Here is a 17,520-nt window from a genome sequence, read left to right as displayed (position 1 = left end):
CGGTGAGCATTTAGGCATCAATCCATGTAACTAGTAAGCCATGCAAATTTACTCATGCACAATATGAAAAACAATTATTTGTTTTCATTTTATGCTTAAATTCATTTAAAAGAAACCTTAAAACTACCCAAATGAATAAACGATAATTCTCATAAAAAATGAACATTGGCAAGTTAGATTAGTAGAAACAAAAGAAACAGAGCGAACCCATTTATATACAGAACTGGCATTAAAAAGGGGCAAGGTCAAATATATACAAGAGGTGCCTTCTACGTCCTAATCTAGAGCAGCCACTATCAACGTTTGGAAAACTATACATCGAAAGATTTTTGGCCCAAAAGACGCTTTCTAAATTAGAAATTTTCACATTCAAACCTAAACAGAAGCAGATCTGGCAAGAAAGCAAATTCTGATACCAACCCAGCGCTGTATACTATGTTAACGTCAATGACGGTAACTTTATCCTTGTCACCAAAAGACACCCCCACCTTACACCCACCACACAAGAAAAAGAAGAATTTACATATGGGATTCTGTTTATAAATTTGCTGTGAAGAAAACAAAACCAGCATCCAAGCATGATCTATGCCCGAGGATTTGGACTTGAAGCAGTGGCGAGATGCCGAAGCAGCCTCACAACATCAGCAGCATCATCAACGTAATATTTAGCCCAGCTCGGCTTTTGCCCAACGGTGCAAGGAAAGATCTCGGGTGCTGCTGCTAGGTATAAACTAGAGACACTGCTCAATATGCTTTCAAACATGTCTTCATCTGATCTATCGTCGCCAATACACATCACAAAATCCGGCAGCTTTCCATTTTTGACCATCAGAGCAAGGACCTTCCGTGCAAGCAATCCTTTGGTCACTCCCTGCGCATCAAGATGCAATTGAATATCAATCTTACTTAGAGAGTTTTTGGTAGGGATCAAAATCATATTTTTTAGTAGATTGTGATAGAAGTTTTTGAAATGTGTGGTTGAAAAATTGTGAGACCCATGAAAAATGTGGTTATTATTGATTGTTTGACTTTGATTTAAATTAAAATCAGATTTTAATCTCTCCCAAACAAGCTCTTAGATTATGTAACATACATATAGATATATGTGTATGTGTGTGTGCGGATATACATACTTGTGGTTTCACTTCTACAATATACTTCCCCCTCTGAACAACTGCAGGTTCATTTGCAAGTACATTTTCCAAGTGATCCAACAGTTCTTTGGACTGGCAGGAGCCAAAATCCGGGTCTGCATCCCGATGTTGCCACACCAATGCACTCTCTTTGATTTCCATGTAGGACCCATCGGTCGCCTCCGTATACAGTTTCATAATGGGTTCGACGATATCTTTCCATTCAAGATCCGCAGACAAAGATTCCCAATCAGAGGTTTTATCCCACCTGAAGTAAATAATGATAAAGATCTTGGTTTCAGTTCATATATTTAATAACCTGTTCTAGAGAAGAGAAATCAGCCAAAGAGTCAAAATTATGTACCTTATAAAGTACCCATGTTCAGCAGCTAATCCCAGTTTCTCACATGGTGCAAGCCAATCGTTTAAGGAACCTCTTCCTCTTCCACTGACAATAAACACTGTGTTCTTAGGATCATCACACAGCGCATTGAGTATAGTAACAACTTCACTACTGGGAGATCTAACCATGGAGGATAGAGGTACAAGAGTTCCATCATAGTCCAGGAATATTGCTCTCGTGCTTGTCCGTTTATATGCAGAGACGACATTATCACTATGTAACTTCCTAAAACCTGGAGAAAGTGATAAAACTCTGAAATTTAAGCCAAAACCCAATTCCCAACACTGCTTATCATAGTGATCCTGGCATGCTCTCTCCAAATCCTGCATGAAGCTGCGGGCCCAATAAGCAACATCGTGAGAACTAACATATCGGTAGTGTTTCTCATGTCGCAATTGCTTTTCCAAATCAGGCATGGAAATGGCCAAGTTCATGGCCTCAGCAACTGAGTCGAAATCCCATGGGTTCACCCTAATTGCTCCACTTAAAGACGGTGAGCAACCAACAAACTCAGACACAACAAGCATGCTTGTCGGAGGAGAATCCATTTCGATACCTGTAGCTTCATCCATGTGCGAAGAACCCTGCCTGCAGACTATATACTTATAGGGGACCAAGTTCATCCCATCCCTCACTGCATTCACTATGCAACATTCTGCCATGGAATAATAGGCAGTCTTCTCGTAGCGAGCAACAGGACGATCAATCAAAACCACTGGTTCATAAGCAGGACTGCCATAGATTTCATTGATTCTTCTGGCAGTTGAATATGTTTCCTCCTTTGCTTCCTCGACATCCCTTCCTGAGCTCCTAGCAGGATTCACTATTTGTACCAATACCAGTTTTCCCCGCAACGCCTGCTGCTGCTGCAAAAGCTGTTCAAATGCCAGAAATTTCAAACTGATTCCTTTAAATATATCCATATCGTCAACACCAAGAATCAATTTTCTGCCCAGGAACTGTTTTTTGATCTCTTTGATTTTATTGTGTGTAGAAGGAAGATTTAAGACAGTTTTCAGTCTACCAAGGTGAATACCCACAGGCAGAATTTTTATATAAACTGTACGACCAGCATAACCAAGTTCAATGTGCCCTCTTTTAGATTCATAGTCCAGGCCCAGTATTCTACTACAGCATGACAGGAAGTGACGAGCATAATCAAATGTATGGAAACCAATTAAATCACAATTCAATATTCCTCTGAGAATTTCATCCCTCACAGGCAGGGTTCTGTATATCTCTGATGAAGGAAATGGACTGTGAAGAAAAAACCCAAGCTTGACTCTATTGTAACGCTTCCTTAGAATTGTAGGGAGCACAAATAGGTGGTAATCATGAACCCAGATAAAATCACTCTCGAAATTAACTATTTCCATGATCTTATGAGAAAATATATAATTTGCAGACACATAAGCCAGCCAAAGATTTCGGTCAAAGCGGTCTCCATGATCGAGGAACATAGGAAGCATGTAATGAAAAAGAGGCCAGAGTTGTTGCTTACAGAACCCATGATAAAAATTTTCCTGGATATCATGTGGTAGAAAAGTCGGTAGACATTTGAAATCTTCCAAGAGTCTCTGGGCAATTGCATCCTGTTCATTGGCTTCTATTTCAACTTTAAGAGATCCCACAAATATAACGTCAGTCTCAGGTGGAAATCCATCCTTCATTTGTAACAAAAGTGAATCCTCGTCCAGACCAAAGTGCCATGTAGCAGTTTTGCTATCCCTTTGAGCATATAAAGGTAACATGTTTGCCACTATAATTATTCGCCCATGGCAAACAGATGAAGTGCTATCTGAATTCCCATCACCAATCAAATTACAGTCAGATATAATTTCAGGAAGAGTCATCACCCTTGAAAAATTTCTAGAAGTTTGAGGGATATTTAGTGACTGTCCAGAAACCAAATCCAAGAATGCCATGAATGCTCACTGTACACTCAGTTAATGCAAACAGGTTTTTAGGAAAATGCGCCAGGGAACTTCTCTTTTCCAACCGTCCTTCGATAATATATCCACAAGCCTACCCAAAAAATAAAATAAAATAAAAATAAAAATAAATAAATTTTCATTATAACTTCACTGACAATATTAACACCAAAACAAAATCTATATCTAACAAATGCAATTAAATAATAATATGACAGCTAGGCTGCCAGTCAAGTAGCATAAACCAAATTAAGAACCCCTCAGGCTGAATAGACTATTTTCTAAAAGCCTGACAACCATTCTTGTAACTTCATACTAGCTAATAAATTCTTCTTCCCTTTACTCGTTCAAGTGATACACATTCCAGTCACATGCATGCATGCCTCTGCGAGCATGGACACACCTATTAAGGCAATAAGACTGTAAGGATGACAGACAACCTCAAGGAGCAAAGACATAACAGCAAGCTCCAGATGAGATACTAAAGGAAACTTGAGTAATGCATGAGAAACTGCAGTGACATAGGATAGAAACACAACATAACGATAACCAAAACTAGGAAATGAACTTTTTTATTTCCATAGCAAGCCTCGTCATACTACAGTACTAGAATAAGGGCTTAAGCTCTATGTGGTAAGAACATCTCCATAAGGTTAAAAAGACTCAGTTTTAGACATGTTATGCTTTATGGAATTGAGTTCTAAGCTGTTAAAGGACAAAGCATCTGCATGATAAACATGGCAATAATGAGGATGTTAAGATAGATTTATTGTCAATACTAGAATTGACAGAAGAAGAACAGTATTTGCCATCATCCAGCGATGCAGACTGAAGACAAATAAGGGTAGGACGACTTAGGTGGTTGAGGCATGTCTTGAGTGGACATAAAGAAGCTATTGTAGTGCTTCCAAAGGATCTAATCACTAGATATTCAAGTAGATGTTGCGATGAACTGAACGTAGTCACTAAAAAGAATTCCAAAGCATGTGTGTAGGCTAAGGCTAAGATTCATTAATGAAAGACGGTTAAAAGTAGGCTGAGAGAAAGAGACAGATTCCAAGTTTAAAGTAGAAAAAATATGACAACAAACACAAACCAAGATGTACAATCTATTGTCATTAATTTCTAAAGGAATTCAATCTTCTCCATGGCATTAATTGCCTAAAATATAAATCTGGTATTTGATGGAGATGCCTTAAGAGTAAAACTACCTAATCAAACTCCAAGACCAGTTATATTTACAAAAATCACTCCAATTATAAATGCAACAAGCGTAAATCGTCGTGCACGTGAAAAAACATAATTGAACTCACTCAAGGCATACAAAAGATGTTACTTCCGAAACATGGGGTGATATTTTGCAGGATCATTTATTTAAAAGCATTACATCTATTACTATTTAAATGCTGAAATAGAACAACTTACATTTCTTTTAACCTATGTTACTCCGACTCCAAACTGGTCATGTCATCCTTACGTGCGACCCCATACAAATAGGCATGACTCTATACACAATATGTGCCAGCTTGTAAAAGACTAACACTTTTTTGACTAATGACATAAGTCTTAAGAACAAAGTGTTTCTTCTATATTTTTCCATGTCAAATTTTGGTGGATATTTAATGCACGAGCATACTTAAAATAAGGGCGGGCCCAAGAAGAGTAAGCTGGGTGTGAATTCCCAGGCTTGATTTTGGGTGATATAGGGTGAATTGCACTAAGTCATGGCTACAACTTTTGGGCAAAGAGGTGGCAAGAAGTTGTATTCGAGTTGATGCTGGAGCATTCGATGTGGAGTTGACGGATTATGCAGAAGCCTACTAGAAACATGGATTGAATCAGGAATGGGCCAAGGAGAGTGAGCTTGAGGTGACTTCAAGTTTATTCTTGGGTGTGATATAGGGCAGATGGCACTAGTGTCATAAGCTGTAACTTCTGGACAAAATGATAACAATACCCTATCTATAAATATCTTTTCTTGCATGTATATATATTGAAAAGGTATTTTCCAGTATTACTTGGACAATAGCACAAACTTAAGTACCATAGTTGTATGGCCAACAATGCTTTGTTGCAAGCTTCATCTCGAAAGAGGAAACCATGGTCAAAGACAAGGAAATGGCCATCAAAATTTAGGTTGAGGTCATGGCATTTAGTTATATCATCAAAATATAATATATCTTATCTGCAAGAGGCAGAATCGTACTATTTGGAATTATAGGAATCTTTATAATCAAATCTCCACATACTGCATGCTATTGATTGACGACATGAATCCAAAAAAGTAATTACAAATTATTGAAGATTGAGGAATAGCACAATACTTCTTTGAACACTATGAAATAAGGTTTAATTAACAAAGAGAATGTAGACCGAAATTGAGGTACAATCATCCTGATTTCCAACCAATCTATATCGAAGTAAGCAGTAAGAGTAAGCAGCTCAAAGTGGCAAAGGAAAAGTCTCATGAAATAATGTGTTTAAAATATTGAAGTTCTGAAAAACATCCAATGAGTTTGATTCGTCAAATGCATGTATTGTGCTATCTTTTTAGCGGAATGAGCAACATCAAGACAAGATTAAGCCAACAACCATCGTGCTAATTGGTGCGGACGTTTCTTTGATGCCATCCATTTTGAATCATTCCAAGAGATCACGTATATAATTTTGCTATGGTTAAAAGAATCCATGAGGTGAAGGAATGACTTCAATACCAAGAAAAATATAAGATAGCCTAGGACCGAGGTCCTCAGTGGACAACGAGAAATGTAGCAATAACATCCTTGATAAAACTTCATACAACTACGTGCATTAAAAAGTCGTGTAACCAAACACGAGAGCTTGTTTCAAGCCATAAAGAGACTTGACAAACGACACAAATAGTTTGGGTGAATTTAGTGAAAGGATTCATAAACTTCCGATCTAAGATGGCCATGAACAAATGTATTGTTAACATCGAGTTGATGGCCCATCCACAAGAAATATCAATAAGAGCACTAGTCGAATAGTAGACAGTTTGACCACTAAACATCTCCTTTTAGTTGATGCTTGGACGATGATGAAACCCATTGGCTACAAGGTGAGCCTTATAGCTGGCATGTTGCCCTCTAGATTTCGTTTAGTACAAAAAAATATTTCAACTCTGCAATATTCTGATGAGATTGAGGCGGCACCAACTCCCATATGCCATTTTTACTAAAAATTTCTCTTATCACTGTCGTTCTGGTTCTAATTTGGAGAATAAAACCACACTGCATTACAATGAGGTTGGCCGGGTTTCCAATAGAACAAAGGTCTTCACATTTGAGTAAAGCTTCATATTCAACAACTTTGTCCTGGAGCTCATTGAAAATGATAACATATCTTGTCCCCGAACGGAGGTAGCAAGTTATTCAAACTCAGACCATTTACCATTAAGAGAGTGAGTAACATTATGGGATCGGAACCCTTTTCCCGAGAGCCAACTCATCAGCAATATCGCATATCATTACAAGATAATCAGCTACTGGCCGTGTCCCTTGGCCAATGGCAGAGAGTTGTTCCATCAATCCCATAGTGCTATATGAAGGGAGATTAGCATTCAGTTTTTTACAAGGCTGTTCGAAGACTTGGCAGAAGTTTTGCACATTCGAATCACCAGCATAACCTTTGCAATAAGTGATCCAATGATGCCAAGAAACAAGAGTTTTTGTCTCATCCAGAGTAAACTTTTTGGATTTGAAACCTTCTTGCCACATCAACTATGAGTTCAGCAGGAGGGCAGGGCTAGGTTCCAACAAAGAAACCCAGTCAATCATCTCCGAAGAGAAGTGCATCAAACTGGGCTTTCCACAGTAATTAGGAGGATTCAACTTGAAGAGAGTTGTTTGGCAGCATTTATTGCAATAAGGTTATTTTAGATAGAGGATGCATCGATGGTGATTTGGTTGAGAGAGGCAGTGGCTGTAGCAGTGCTTTCTTCAGCCATGGTGAGTATTACAGTGAGAAACAAGGTATTGAAAATTGAGGCCAAGAATTAGTCTAGTTCGTGAAAGCCAGAGCTGCAATATTGAGTGGAAGAATCATGATTCATTCTATTGTTACATTGTCAGAGTATATTTATACAATGATAGATGGTGAAAATAGCTATACATGGAAATATGAACTTATGTCTAAAATTAGGCTATACATGGAAGATATTAAAACTGATGCCAAAGATTATAATAATGGTTGTGCAACCTGTGCTATGAATGCTGCAGTAATTACAGGTTCAACAACAGGTCATATAAGCTATAAAATTTACAAATAAATAGAAAACCGAATTCCACCTTAAGAAGAAACTAGTATAACTGCAAGTTGAACCTCAAGCAATATTTTCAAAGCTAATCTGGCGAACTCCTGCAACCACTGAAGAACACAAATCGATAATTATCAGAGAAGAACGAAATAGGCTCAACCTCTCAAACTGATATGCATAATATCATAAGATTTACCAGTAACTACTGGTTCGACAACAGGTCATATAAGCTATAAATTGTACAGTATAATAAAAAATATAATTCCACCTAACGAGAAATTAGTACAACTGCGAGTTGAACCTCAAGCATTTTCCCGTAGCTAGTCCAGCAAACTCCTGCAACCACAAAAGAACACAAATCAATAATTATCAGAAAAGAACAAATCTCTCGAACAGATATGCATAATACCATAAGATTTACTACTAACTACCAGTTCAACAACAGTTTATAAAAGAATTAAAAAGCTTTTAATTACATTAAAAATATAAATCAAGTTCCACCTTAATTAAAAGATCGGTATAACTACGAGTTGAACACCAAGCATTTTTTCCAGCAAGCCCCTGCAACCACAAAAGAGCACAAATCAACGACTATCAGAAAAAGACAAAATTCGCTCAACCTCAAACAACTATGCATTGTATCAAAAAATTTACCAGTGACCGCGGCTTCAACAACCTGATATAAAAGCATTTAAAGCTTTAAAAATTACATCGAAAATCAAATTCCACCTCTACAATAAATTAATAAAACTGTGCGTTGAACCCAAGCATTTATCCCGAATCTTATCCAAAAAATTAACTCCTGTAAGCACAAAACAAAACATATCAATGCTTATCAGAAATTTACTAATTTCGACCTCTCAAAAAAAAAAAAACGAAGACAAATACCACAAAGTTCAATTCTCCATTTTACTTGCTTAAAAGACTGAAAGGAGGAGGGGAAAAAAAGAACTTTGGAACAAGATAGATATTACAACACTTCTGTGTCTCTAATCTGCAAAACGGAAATGGCAGTAACAAATGCAGAAAAACCTCACCATAAATAGCTCGGTGATTATCAATTGCTGCTTGCATAGGCGCCGAATAACCGTTGCAGGAATTTGTTGAGAAAGAAGAAAGGACAAGAGGGAAATAGGGAAACTTTGCACCGAATGACGAGAGTTGGGATGAGGACGAGACTTTCTACACGGGATATAGTTTTCTAGAGAGAGATTTTGCTTGTGTAGAAAGCGAAAGAGGATAATTATGCCACGTTTGTCCTAGTAAATTACATTTTATTTTTATTTCTCTTATCTTTAATTACACAATTTTCTATAAAATAATATTGCATGTAAATTAAAAAAAATTCCTTATTTTTCTACCACTCATTTTTCATAAAAATACTATTCTACCCATTATAATTTCAAACAATGGTACCAAACAAAGGCTTATAATTAAGGGGTTATAGATGACAGAAATGTACAAGGTTCGAAACGCGGAGTACAAAGGGTGTCGGAGTGAAAGTTTAATTTATTTGAAAAAAATAAATAAATATGAGGTGGAAAATGTACGAAAAGTAGAGGATGGAGACGGGAGAGCTTGACTGTAGTTATATTAACTAACCCTGGTCACATCCCTCCCATTTCCCCTTCTTATTTTTCAACCTTTCGATGATTAGTATTTCTCGTTTTTTATGATATTTTTGTCAAAATATATTTTTGTGCATGCTCTGAATTTAGGGATGTCAAAAAAATTTGCTCCGTCCCAATGGGGCCCCACACCGAATGGGTTGGCGGGGCGCCTCATTGGTGGGCACGTGGCAGGTCAGGGCAAGGATGCCCCTTCCCGAACACGCCTCGTGAAGAAAAAATAAAAATAATTTTACTTCTACACAATTCACCCATTAAAAACTTATTTTGAGTTTGTATTTTATTCTCTAATAATAACATAATTCATAATTTTAAAAATGTAAAAAAAAAAAAATAAACCGGACAAAAACTTGCCCCATTCCAGCCACGCCCCGCCTCGTGCCTCGCCTAGGGCGGGGAAGGACGGGGCAGGGTTCGAGCCAAATGAGGCAGGGTGGAGTGGAGGCCCCGCCTCATTGCCATTCTTATCTGAAATGAGAGATTACACTTATTATTTTAAAAATATGTCATTTTACGCACTCTCAATGGACTTTTTGAATAAAAATTATTATTAAAAACGTGGTTTATTATTTGATCAAATATTGATTATAAGAATGCATAAGATAATTTCAATCAGACTACGTGTATATCACTTTTTGTATTGTATCACGTGACAACACATTATTTGACAGTTAAAAAAATAACGAACTTTTTCACCAATCAAATCATGCCAACTTGGATGATGTCAAGAGTGGTGTACAAATGGCTTAACTCAAATAATTTAGTGATATAAAGGCTGTAATTAGGGATGTCAAAAGGGTTTGAACGACTCGTCGGTTTGATCGCTCGGCTCAACAAAACCCGGCTCGTGGGCCACTCGTCAAATGACGAGCCCGAGCCGAGCAGGGGCTCAATCCCACGAGCCGAACCTGCTCGACTCGTCGAGCCCACGAGCCATTTTGACGAGAATCGAGCTCGTGGGCTCGTCAAAAAATATTATTTTTTTTAAATGTTCAAAATGTGCAAATTTACCAAAAAAAATCATGAGCTCACGAGCTCGTGGGCCGAGCTCGAGCTCGGCTCGTATTCCAAGAGCCACGAGCTCAGCTCGGCTCACCATGAGTCTGAGCCGAGCTCTTGGGTTAAAGAGCCGAGCCGGCTCGAATTAGCTCATTGCCATCACTAGTTGTAATGAACAAAGATTAAAACCTTAAATACAATTTAAATGTGTTGTAATAGTTAATAAACATTGTATTTATATTTATCGATTGGTTATATTGCTCCATAATTTGTCATGTCTCACTACAATTCAATTGCACTCAAGACCCCCAAATTTTTTTTAAAATTTCAATGCTTAGAAATTAGACATATCCACTTCATTTCTATTAAAATCACCAATTTTACTTACCAATAATATAATTCGGAGATTTAAAATTCAAATAAACAAATTAAACCTTTGTTTGGTGGATCTAAAAAAATTGATAAAAAAATCTAAGTTAAAGTGAATGAAATTTTAATCATATATTTTATGAGATCCAGAATTTTTATTAACTTTTTAATTACACGTTTTATCAATTATTAAAATTTATTAAAAGAATTATTTTTAACTACGTCAAAGAGGGGTTAAATGGTCCTTAGTATATATGGCCACATTTTAGCCTGGAGAGGGACAAGTCGGTAAAGAATTAATAGTCTATGCAAGGAAAATAAACTAATAGAACCTAAAACTACAAAGGGTAGTTTAAATTCACCTTAGCAACTGCTAAAAACGATTAGATGAAACTTAATAAAAAATGTTATCCTCTAATAATTTCATACTTTCATAAATTTTATATTGGAGAAGGTGTGCAAGTACTCTTTCCATGTTGCTTTGATTGGATAATTTAGGTCAAACGCAGTTTAAAAATCAACAGTGTTTCTATTTGCTATTTAATATGACTTCAAGATCAAAAGGGAAAATGGTAAATAATCAAGAACGATGCCTCAGCCAACAAACTCGAATGATTGCAATTTGAAAAATAAAAAAATAAATAAATAAAAACGACATATTGATTCATTTTCTACCTCACAAGTTTGATGTGTGTACAAATTTTCATATATGAATGTTGGCACAACTCGATATGTGATGTTTGTATCTCGTGTTCACCTACTTTATCTAAAAGATTTTGTTAGGAATTAAATCAGTTTATTCATTTAACCTTTTTATCTTCTTCGCGCATAAATTTGAAGACCTTATCCTGGTAATTCTAGATGAATCTCTCCACAATTCAAGAAAATTATATGTACTTGCATTATGAAAATCGAGCATGTCTTGGCTTTGTAATACAAATTAGTTATTTTTACAAATACTTTTATTTTTGTTCTCACTTTTTTTGACACCTATATTATGTTTGGAGTGCTTTTTCAAGATTATAAGTTAATCAATTGTCATTTCTATCCAAACATTATGTAGGACTCACATTTTTTATCAATTTTTTTTATACATTTCATAAGAACCACGACTTATAACATACAAAAAGCATTACTTATTAATGTTAGTTTCATCTTCAAAATAAATACAGTTTGATCCACACATGCAATTTATTGATTCTAGCAACTTATTGCAAAATATATATTCTTTTATCAATTTATTGGGAAGATTTGGACTTGAAAGCTGCAACCATAATGTCTCTCTTTGCCCAAATATGTTCTTACAAACATTCGCGGAATATCTGTTGCAAAGGACATTTGGTGGAAATATTGAAGAGTTATATCAAAAAATTAGTCTATCAAATCGATTATATCTAAAGGAACAGTTTCATTCTATGTAAATGGATGAAGGTATGAAAATGTCATATACCATTTGTGCGTTCTCGAAGGGATTATTTTCTGTACAAGAGACTATTGAAGTTGAGATTGGTGATGAGGTTAAAACGTTAAGACTTATCTAGTCTCTTCTGTCTTCTTATGACCAAAAAAACCTATTTTTGTGCAGGGAAGAAATTTTCGCAAAAGTTACAAGTAAATTGATTTTTGAATAAAGAAGGTTTAGTGGAAGTAATATTTCATTTGAAAACTCAATACATTTTGAAAAGTAGAAGAAGTGCAACTCCATGAAGAAAAATATAATTTGTTGAAATTATGGACCAATTGATCAAGTCAAGAAATATTGTCCAAAAAGTGGAGCAGGCTCGGCTAAACGCTGGAAGCCAAATATAATTTTTCTTTTTTTTTATCTATAAATTAAATTAAGTGTTTTTTGCGAGAATTCATAACTAAAAATGTTTCAAAATATAATTTCAAAAATAAAAAATTGTTAAAAAATCAGGTGATCACATTTTGTCAACTCTGCTAAAATATTGTAACATATAATTTAATTAAACAGGCCACGATCACAATAAACATAATTTATGATCACGATCACGTAATAATCACAAATCACAGATGATTATAATAATGTACCATACTCAACGGGTCGTAAATTATCACAACCACTCTTCGTCTTATCACACCCCATTCCACTACCACGGATGCCAACCAAATCATCAGCATCTTGATTTTGTATCGTCCACCTTACAACAATAATGTTTATACTCCAATTTATATCTACTTACCCCTAGAAGAAATGGATCGTATGTGCTTTTTGTAGGAATTGGTTCAAATAATTAACCAAAAATTGGAAAATGAAAAGGTGTGTAAAAGTGGAAAATAAAAAGTTGTGACTACATGTCAACTTCGATCAAATATTTTGACTTAATCCGTTGGTCAAATTACAAAAGTAAATAGACCAACTTATTCTACTCGTCGTGTAGATCGTTATGGTATATTTGGAATCTCGAAACCAATTCCGGATGAATGAGAAATTGCAAATCAAAGTTGGAAGAAATGAAGTGTTGCAACTTTTCGAAAGGATGCATGTTTTGGCCAAGTGTTGCAACTTTTTTGAAATGATGCATGTTTTGGCCCACACTACTTCATTTGCACCATTTCTACATCTATAAATAGAACCCATGGACATGATTTTGGGTACACCAATTGCATTAAACATTCATTCGTCTCTTGCAATTCTCTCCTTTCTAATTCCATAGCATTTTCATACATTTTCTTTGTAGAGAGAAAATTCTGTCAAAAGTTCATCGATTTTTTGTGGTTTGAAGTGCTGCTACCACAAGTTGTAAATCCATTGTATCTTGGGAGACAAGTGTCATTCACCATGAGCACCGTAGCGAGGCAATTTATCTTAAGGAAAGAGATAACTTTCTCGCCTTGGATTATTTTTTATTTCTACTCCTTCTTAATCCTTGTTTTGCATAATCGTTATACCGAAACTCTATCCTAATTTTCATTCATATAATTTGTGTTTTGATCGCGCTCTTGCGGGTTAAAACTGGTCAAACAAATACATCAAAAAACAGCCCTTACATAGCATTTTTTATAAATCGTCTCCAACAATCTTAAGACATATTTTGTGTCTTTGTGGTTGGTTGTGGACAACCATTACTTTGTTTGAATATTATTCCTCCACCGATATTATCATCATTTTGTTGAACTTCTGTTTGTGTAACAGAAATGACTACCATCGGGACTTCGTCAAGTCAAAATGGTTCCATTAATGTGGTACCACCCGTGGTCATACCGTTGCATAATACTACTATCCCACATGGGGAAAAGTCGAAAAAATTTGGAGGAGTAGACTTCAAGAGGTGGCAACAAAAAAATGTTGTTTTATCTCACCACTCTTAATTTGGCTAAATTTCTAAAGAAAACTGCACCGACTGTACAAAAAAGGAAAAATAATCGTGAATCGATTATTGCTTTGGATGCATGAAAACACTCGAACTTCCTATGCAAGAACTATATCCTAAACGCATTGGATAATACACTATATGGGGTGTATAGTTCAAAGGAATCAGCCAAGGAACTATGGGATTCTTTGGAGATAAAGTACAAAATCGAGGACGTCAGAACAAAGAAGTTCATTGTCGGTAAATTTTTGAACTCCAAGATAGTGGATTCGAAAACCGTGATTAGACAAGTGCAAGAGATTCAAATCTTGTTGCACAACATCCATGCTAAGAAAATGGAATTGAGTGAATCATTCCAAGTGGCTGCCATTATTTAGAAATTCCTCCTATGTGAAGAGATTTCAAAAATTACCTCAAGCACAAACGCAAGGAAATGAACTTGGAAGAATTGATTGTGCGCTTGAGGATTGAAGAGGACAATCGAAAAATCGAACGAATGCCGGTTGATCAAGATGGTGCAAATTTTGTTGAAATGGAACCAAAGGCAACAAACAAGAAATGAAAGGCTCCTAATTATGCACCGCGAAGAGACAATTCCAAAAAAACTAAGAAGTTCAAAGGGAATTATTACGACTGTGGCAAGGTTGGACATCGTTCAAGTGAATGTCGAAAGCCAAAGAAGATGCTCAAGCCCACATGGTTGCAAATAACACTCTATCCGATGGACTGCAAGAAATGAGTTTATCTACAGTAGTGTCCGAATGCAACATGATTGAAAATACTAGAGAATAGTGGATTAACACCGGCGCTACCCGCCATGTGTGTGCGGACAAGGGGATGTTCTCCAACTATCAAGAATTGAATGAGAAATAACTATACATGGAAAATTCTGCAAGTTCCAAAGTTGTAGAACAAGGCAAAGTCACTTTGAAGATGAATTCGGGAAAGAACTCGTCCTCAACAATGTCCTACATGTGCCGGATATACGAAAGAATTTAGTGTCCGGGTCTCTACTTAGCAAGAATGGTTTTAAACTTGTATTTGTATCCGATAAATTTGTGTTGTCTAAGAATGAGATGTATGTAGGGAAATGATACATGTGTGATGGAATGTTCAAGTTGAACGTTCTTACAATTATACCGAAGCAAGTCGTTATGAATAAAACTATAAATTTCGTTTACTTTCTTGAGCCTTCATGTTTGTGGCATAGCCGATTAGGACATGTGAATTACAAATCGTTGCGCAAACTAATGAATCAAAGTTTAATTTCGTCGCATAAAATCAATCATAATCATAAATGTGAAATATGTGTTGAAGCAAAATTGGCTAAAACACCGTTCCATTCAATACAAAGGAACACAACCCCTCTTGAATTGATCTATAGCGATATATGCGATCTAAAATTTGTACAAACTTGATGTGGAAAGAAATACTTTGTGACATTTATTGATGATTGTACAAAGTTTTGCTATGTCTTTCTTTTGAGAAGTAAAGACGAAACCTTAAATGCATTCAAAACCTATAAGGCTAAAGTTGAAACACAACTTGAAAAATGAATAAAGAATATGTGTAGTGATAGAGGAGGTGAATATGGGGCATCGTTTGTAAACTTTTGGTCTGAACATGGAATTGTTCATCAAACAGCGGTACCTTACTCTTCTCAATCAAATGGTGTTGCAGAATGCAAGAATCGAACACTTAAAGAAATGATGAATGACATATTAATAAGTTTGGGTTTACCACAAAACATATGGAGGAGGCTATTTTAACGGCAAATAGTCTTCTTAATAAAATGCATATTAAGAAAATGGAAGAGACGCCGTATGAACTATGGAAAGGCCATCCTCGATCCTATTAATACTTGAAAGTGTGGGGGTGTTTGGCTGAGGTTGAGGTACCTAAGCCTAAACAAGTGAAAATTGGTCCTAAAACGATAAATTGCACATTTATTGGATACGTCAATAATAGTAGTGCATATCGATATGAAATACAAGACGTACACGAAGGGACCACAATTGAATCAAGGAATGCGACATTTTTTGGAAATATTTTTTCTTACAAAGATAAGAAAAATACGAGTTCTAATAGTAAAAGGGTTAGGACTTCCAAGACGTTTTGCCCAGATTTTCTAACATATATGGTAGAGAATGATCCAAAAACTTTTGATGAAACAATGTCTACACCGAAAGCAGTGCATTAGAAAAAAGCTATCAATAATGAGATAGATTCTATAATACAAAACCATACATGGGAGTTGGTTGATTTACCTCCCGGTAACAAGCCTTAGAATGCAAATGGAAATTCAAAAGGAAATTGAAAATTGACGGATCCATTGATAAATATAAGGCTAGATTGGTTGCTAAAGGATATAGGCAAAAAGAAGAACTTGATTTCTTTGATACATACTCACACGTGACTAGAATCACGTTGATAAGGTTGTTAATTGCAATTGCTGCAATACACAATCTTGAGATTCATCAAATGGATGTAAAAACAATGTTCCTAAACGGTCAGTTAGAAGAGTAGATTTACATGGAGTAACCTGAAGGGTTCGTTTCTCCTAATAAAAAACACAAAGTGTGTAAACTTGTTAAATCATTGTATGGATTAAAACAGGCTCCTAAACAATGGCACTAAAAGTTTGACAAAATAATATTGTCAAATGGATTCAAGATCAACAAATGTGACAAATGTGTATCTATTAAACATATACCGAATGCCTATATAATTGTATGTCTATATGTGGACGACATGTTAATAATGGGCAATAGTCACAAAATGTTGCTTAACACCAAAAAGATGCTAACAAAACATTTCGATATGAAAGATATGGGTGTGGCAGATGTAATCCTAGGGATAAAATCTCTAGAACGCAGGATGGAATTGTACTTTCACAATCTCACTACATAGAAAAAGTACTTAAAAAATTTGACGTGTTTGAGGAAAGTTCTGCGAGATCTCCTCTTGATTCGAGTATGCACTTAGTCAAGAATACGGGAAAAAACATATCACAACTAAGGTATTCACAAATAATTGGCACTCTTATGTATATTACAAATTGCACTCGACCAGATATTGCTTTTGCGGTGAATAAACTTAATAGATTTACAAGTAATCCAAACAGTGGTCATTGGAAGGCTTTGACGAGAGTTCTAAGGTATTTGAAGTATACCTTAACCTATGAATTACGCTTCATAAAATATCCTGCGGTACTAGAAGGATATTGTGATGTGAATTAGATATTCGATATGAAGGATTCCAAATCCACTAGCGGTTATGTATTTACCATTGATGGAGCTGCTGTATCATGAAAATCAACAAAGCAAACGTGCGTAGCTCGATCAACGATGAAATCTGAGTTTATTGATTTGGACAAAGTTGGAGAAGAAGCAGAATGACTTCGAAATTTCTTAGAAGATGTTCCATGTTGGCCCAAGCCAGTACCT

General features: G+C 35.9%; 1 protein-coding gene across 4 annotated transcripts; it reads right to left on the bottom strand.

Annotated features, from left to right (window-relative positions):
- Positions 1 to 184: 184 nt before the first annotated feature.
- Positions 185 to 8,953, bottom strand: LOC111403346 (probable alpha,alpha-trehalose-phosphate synthase [UDP-forming] 9). Of its 4 annotated transcripts, none has more exons than XM_023031814.1 (8): positions 8,781 to 8,953; positions 8,398 to 8,545; positions 8,245 to 8,304; positions 8,012 to 8,079; positions 7,775 to 7,853; positions 1,498 to 3,561; positions 1,134 to 1,401; positions 185 to 871 (listed from the first exon to the last, which is right to left on the bottom strand). In XM_023031814.1, exons 6-8 carry the CDS (start codon positions 3,459 to 3,461, stop codon positions 584 to 586), a joined length of 2,520 nt encoding a protein of 839 aa, XP_022887582.1. In that variant the 5' UTR covers positions 3,462 to 3,561; positions 7,775 to 7,853; positions 8,012 to 8,079; positions 8,245 to 8,304; positions 8,398 to 8,545; positions 8,781 to 8,953; the 3' UTR covers positions 185 to 583. The 4 variants fall into 4 exon arrangements, with proteins under 4 accessions (XP_022887582.1, XP_022887581.1, XP_022887580.1 ...); XM_023031813.1 differs by having other exon boundaries at positions 410 to 871; positions 8,045 to 8,079; XM_023031812.1 differs by having other exon boundaries at positions 410 to 871; positions 8,473 to 8,545.
- Positions 8,954 to 17,520: the final 8,567 nt, after the last annotated feature.

This window comes from Olea europaea, chromosome 11 (genome assembly GCF_002742605.1).
Source record: "Olea europaea var. sylvestris chromosome 11, O_europaea_v1, whole genome shotgun sequence".
NCBI classification, from domain to species: domain Eukaryota; kingdom Viridiplantae; phylum Streptophyta; class Magnoliopsida; order Lamiales; family Oleaceae; genus Olea; species Olea europaea.
This window is presented reverse-complemented; position numbering and strand designations above follow the sequence as displayed.

Bases quoted from the DNA above. Each gene is read 5' to 3' on its own strand.
- LOC111403346 (XM_023031814.1), bottom strand. From the start codon at position 3,461: ATGGCATTCTTGGATTTGGTTTCTGGACAGTCACTAAATATCCCTCAA. The intron at 1,402-1,497 runs GTACATAATTTT...TATTTACTTCAG, and splicing joins GAACATGGGTACTTTATAAG to GTGGGATAAAACCTCTGATT. The intron at 872-1,133 runs GTATGTATATCC...CTTGATGCGCAG, and splicing joins TTGTAGAAGTGAAACCACAA to GGAGTGACCAAAGGATTGCT.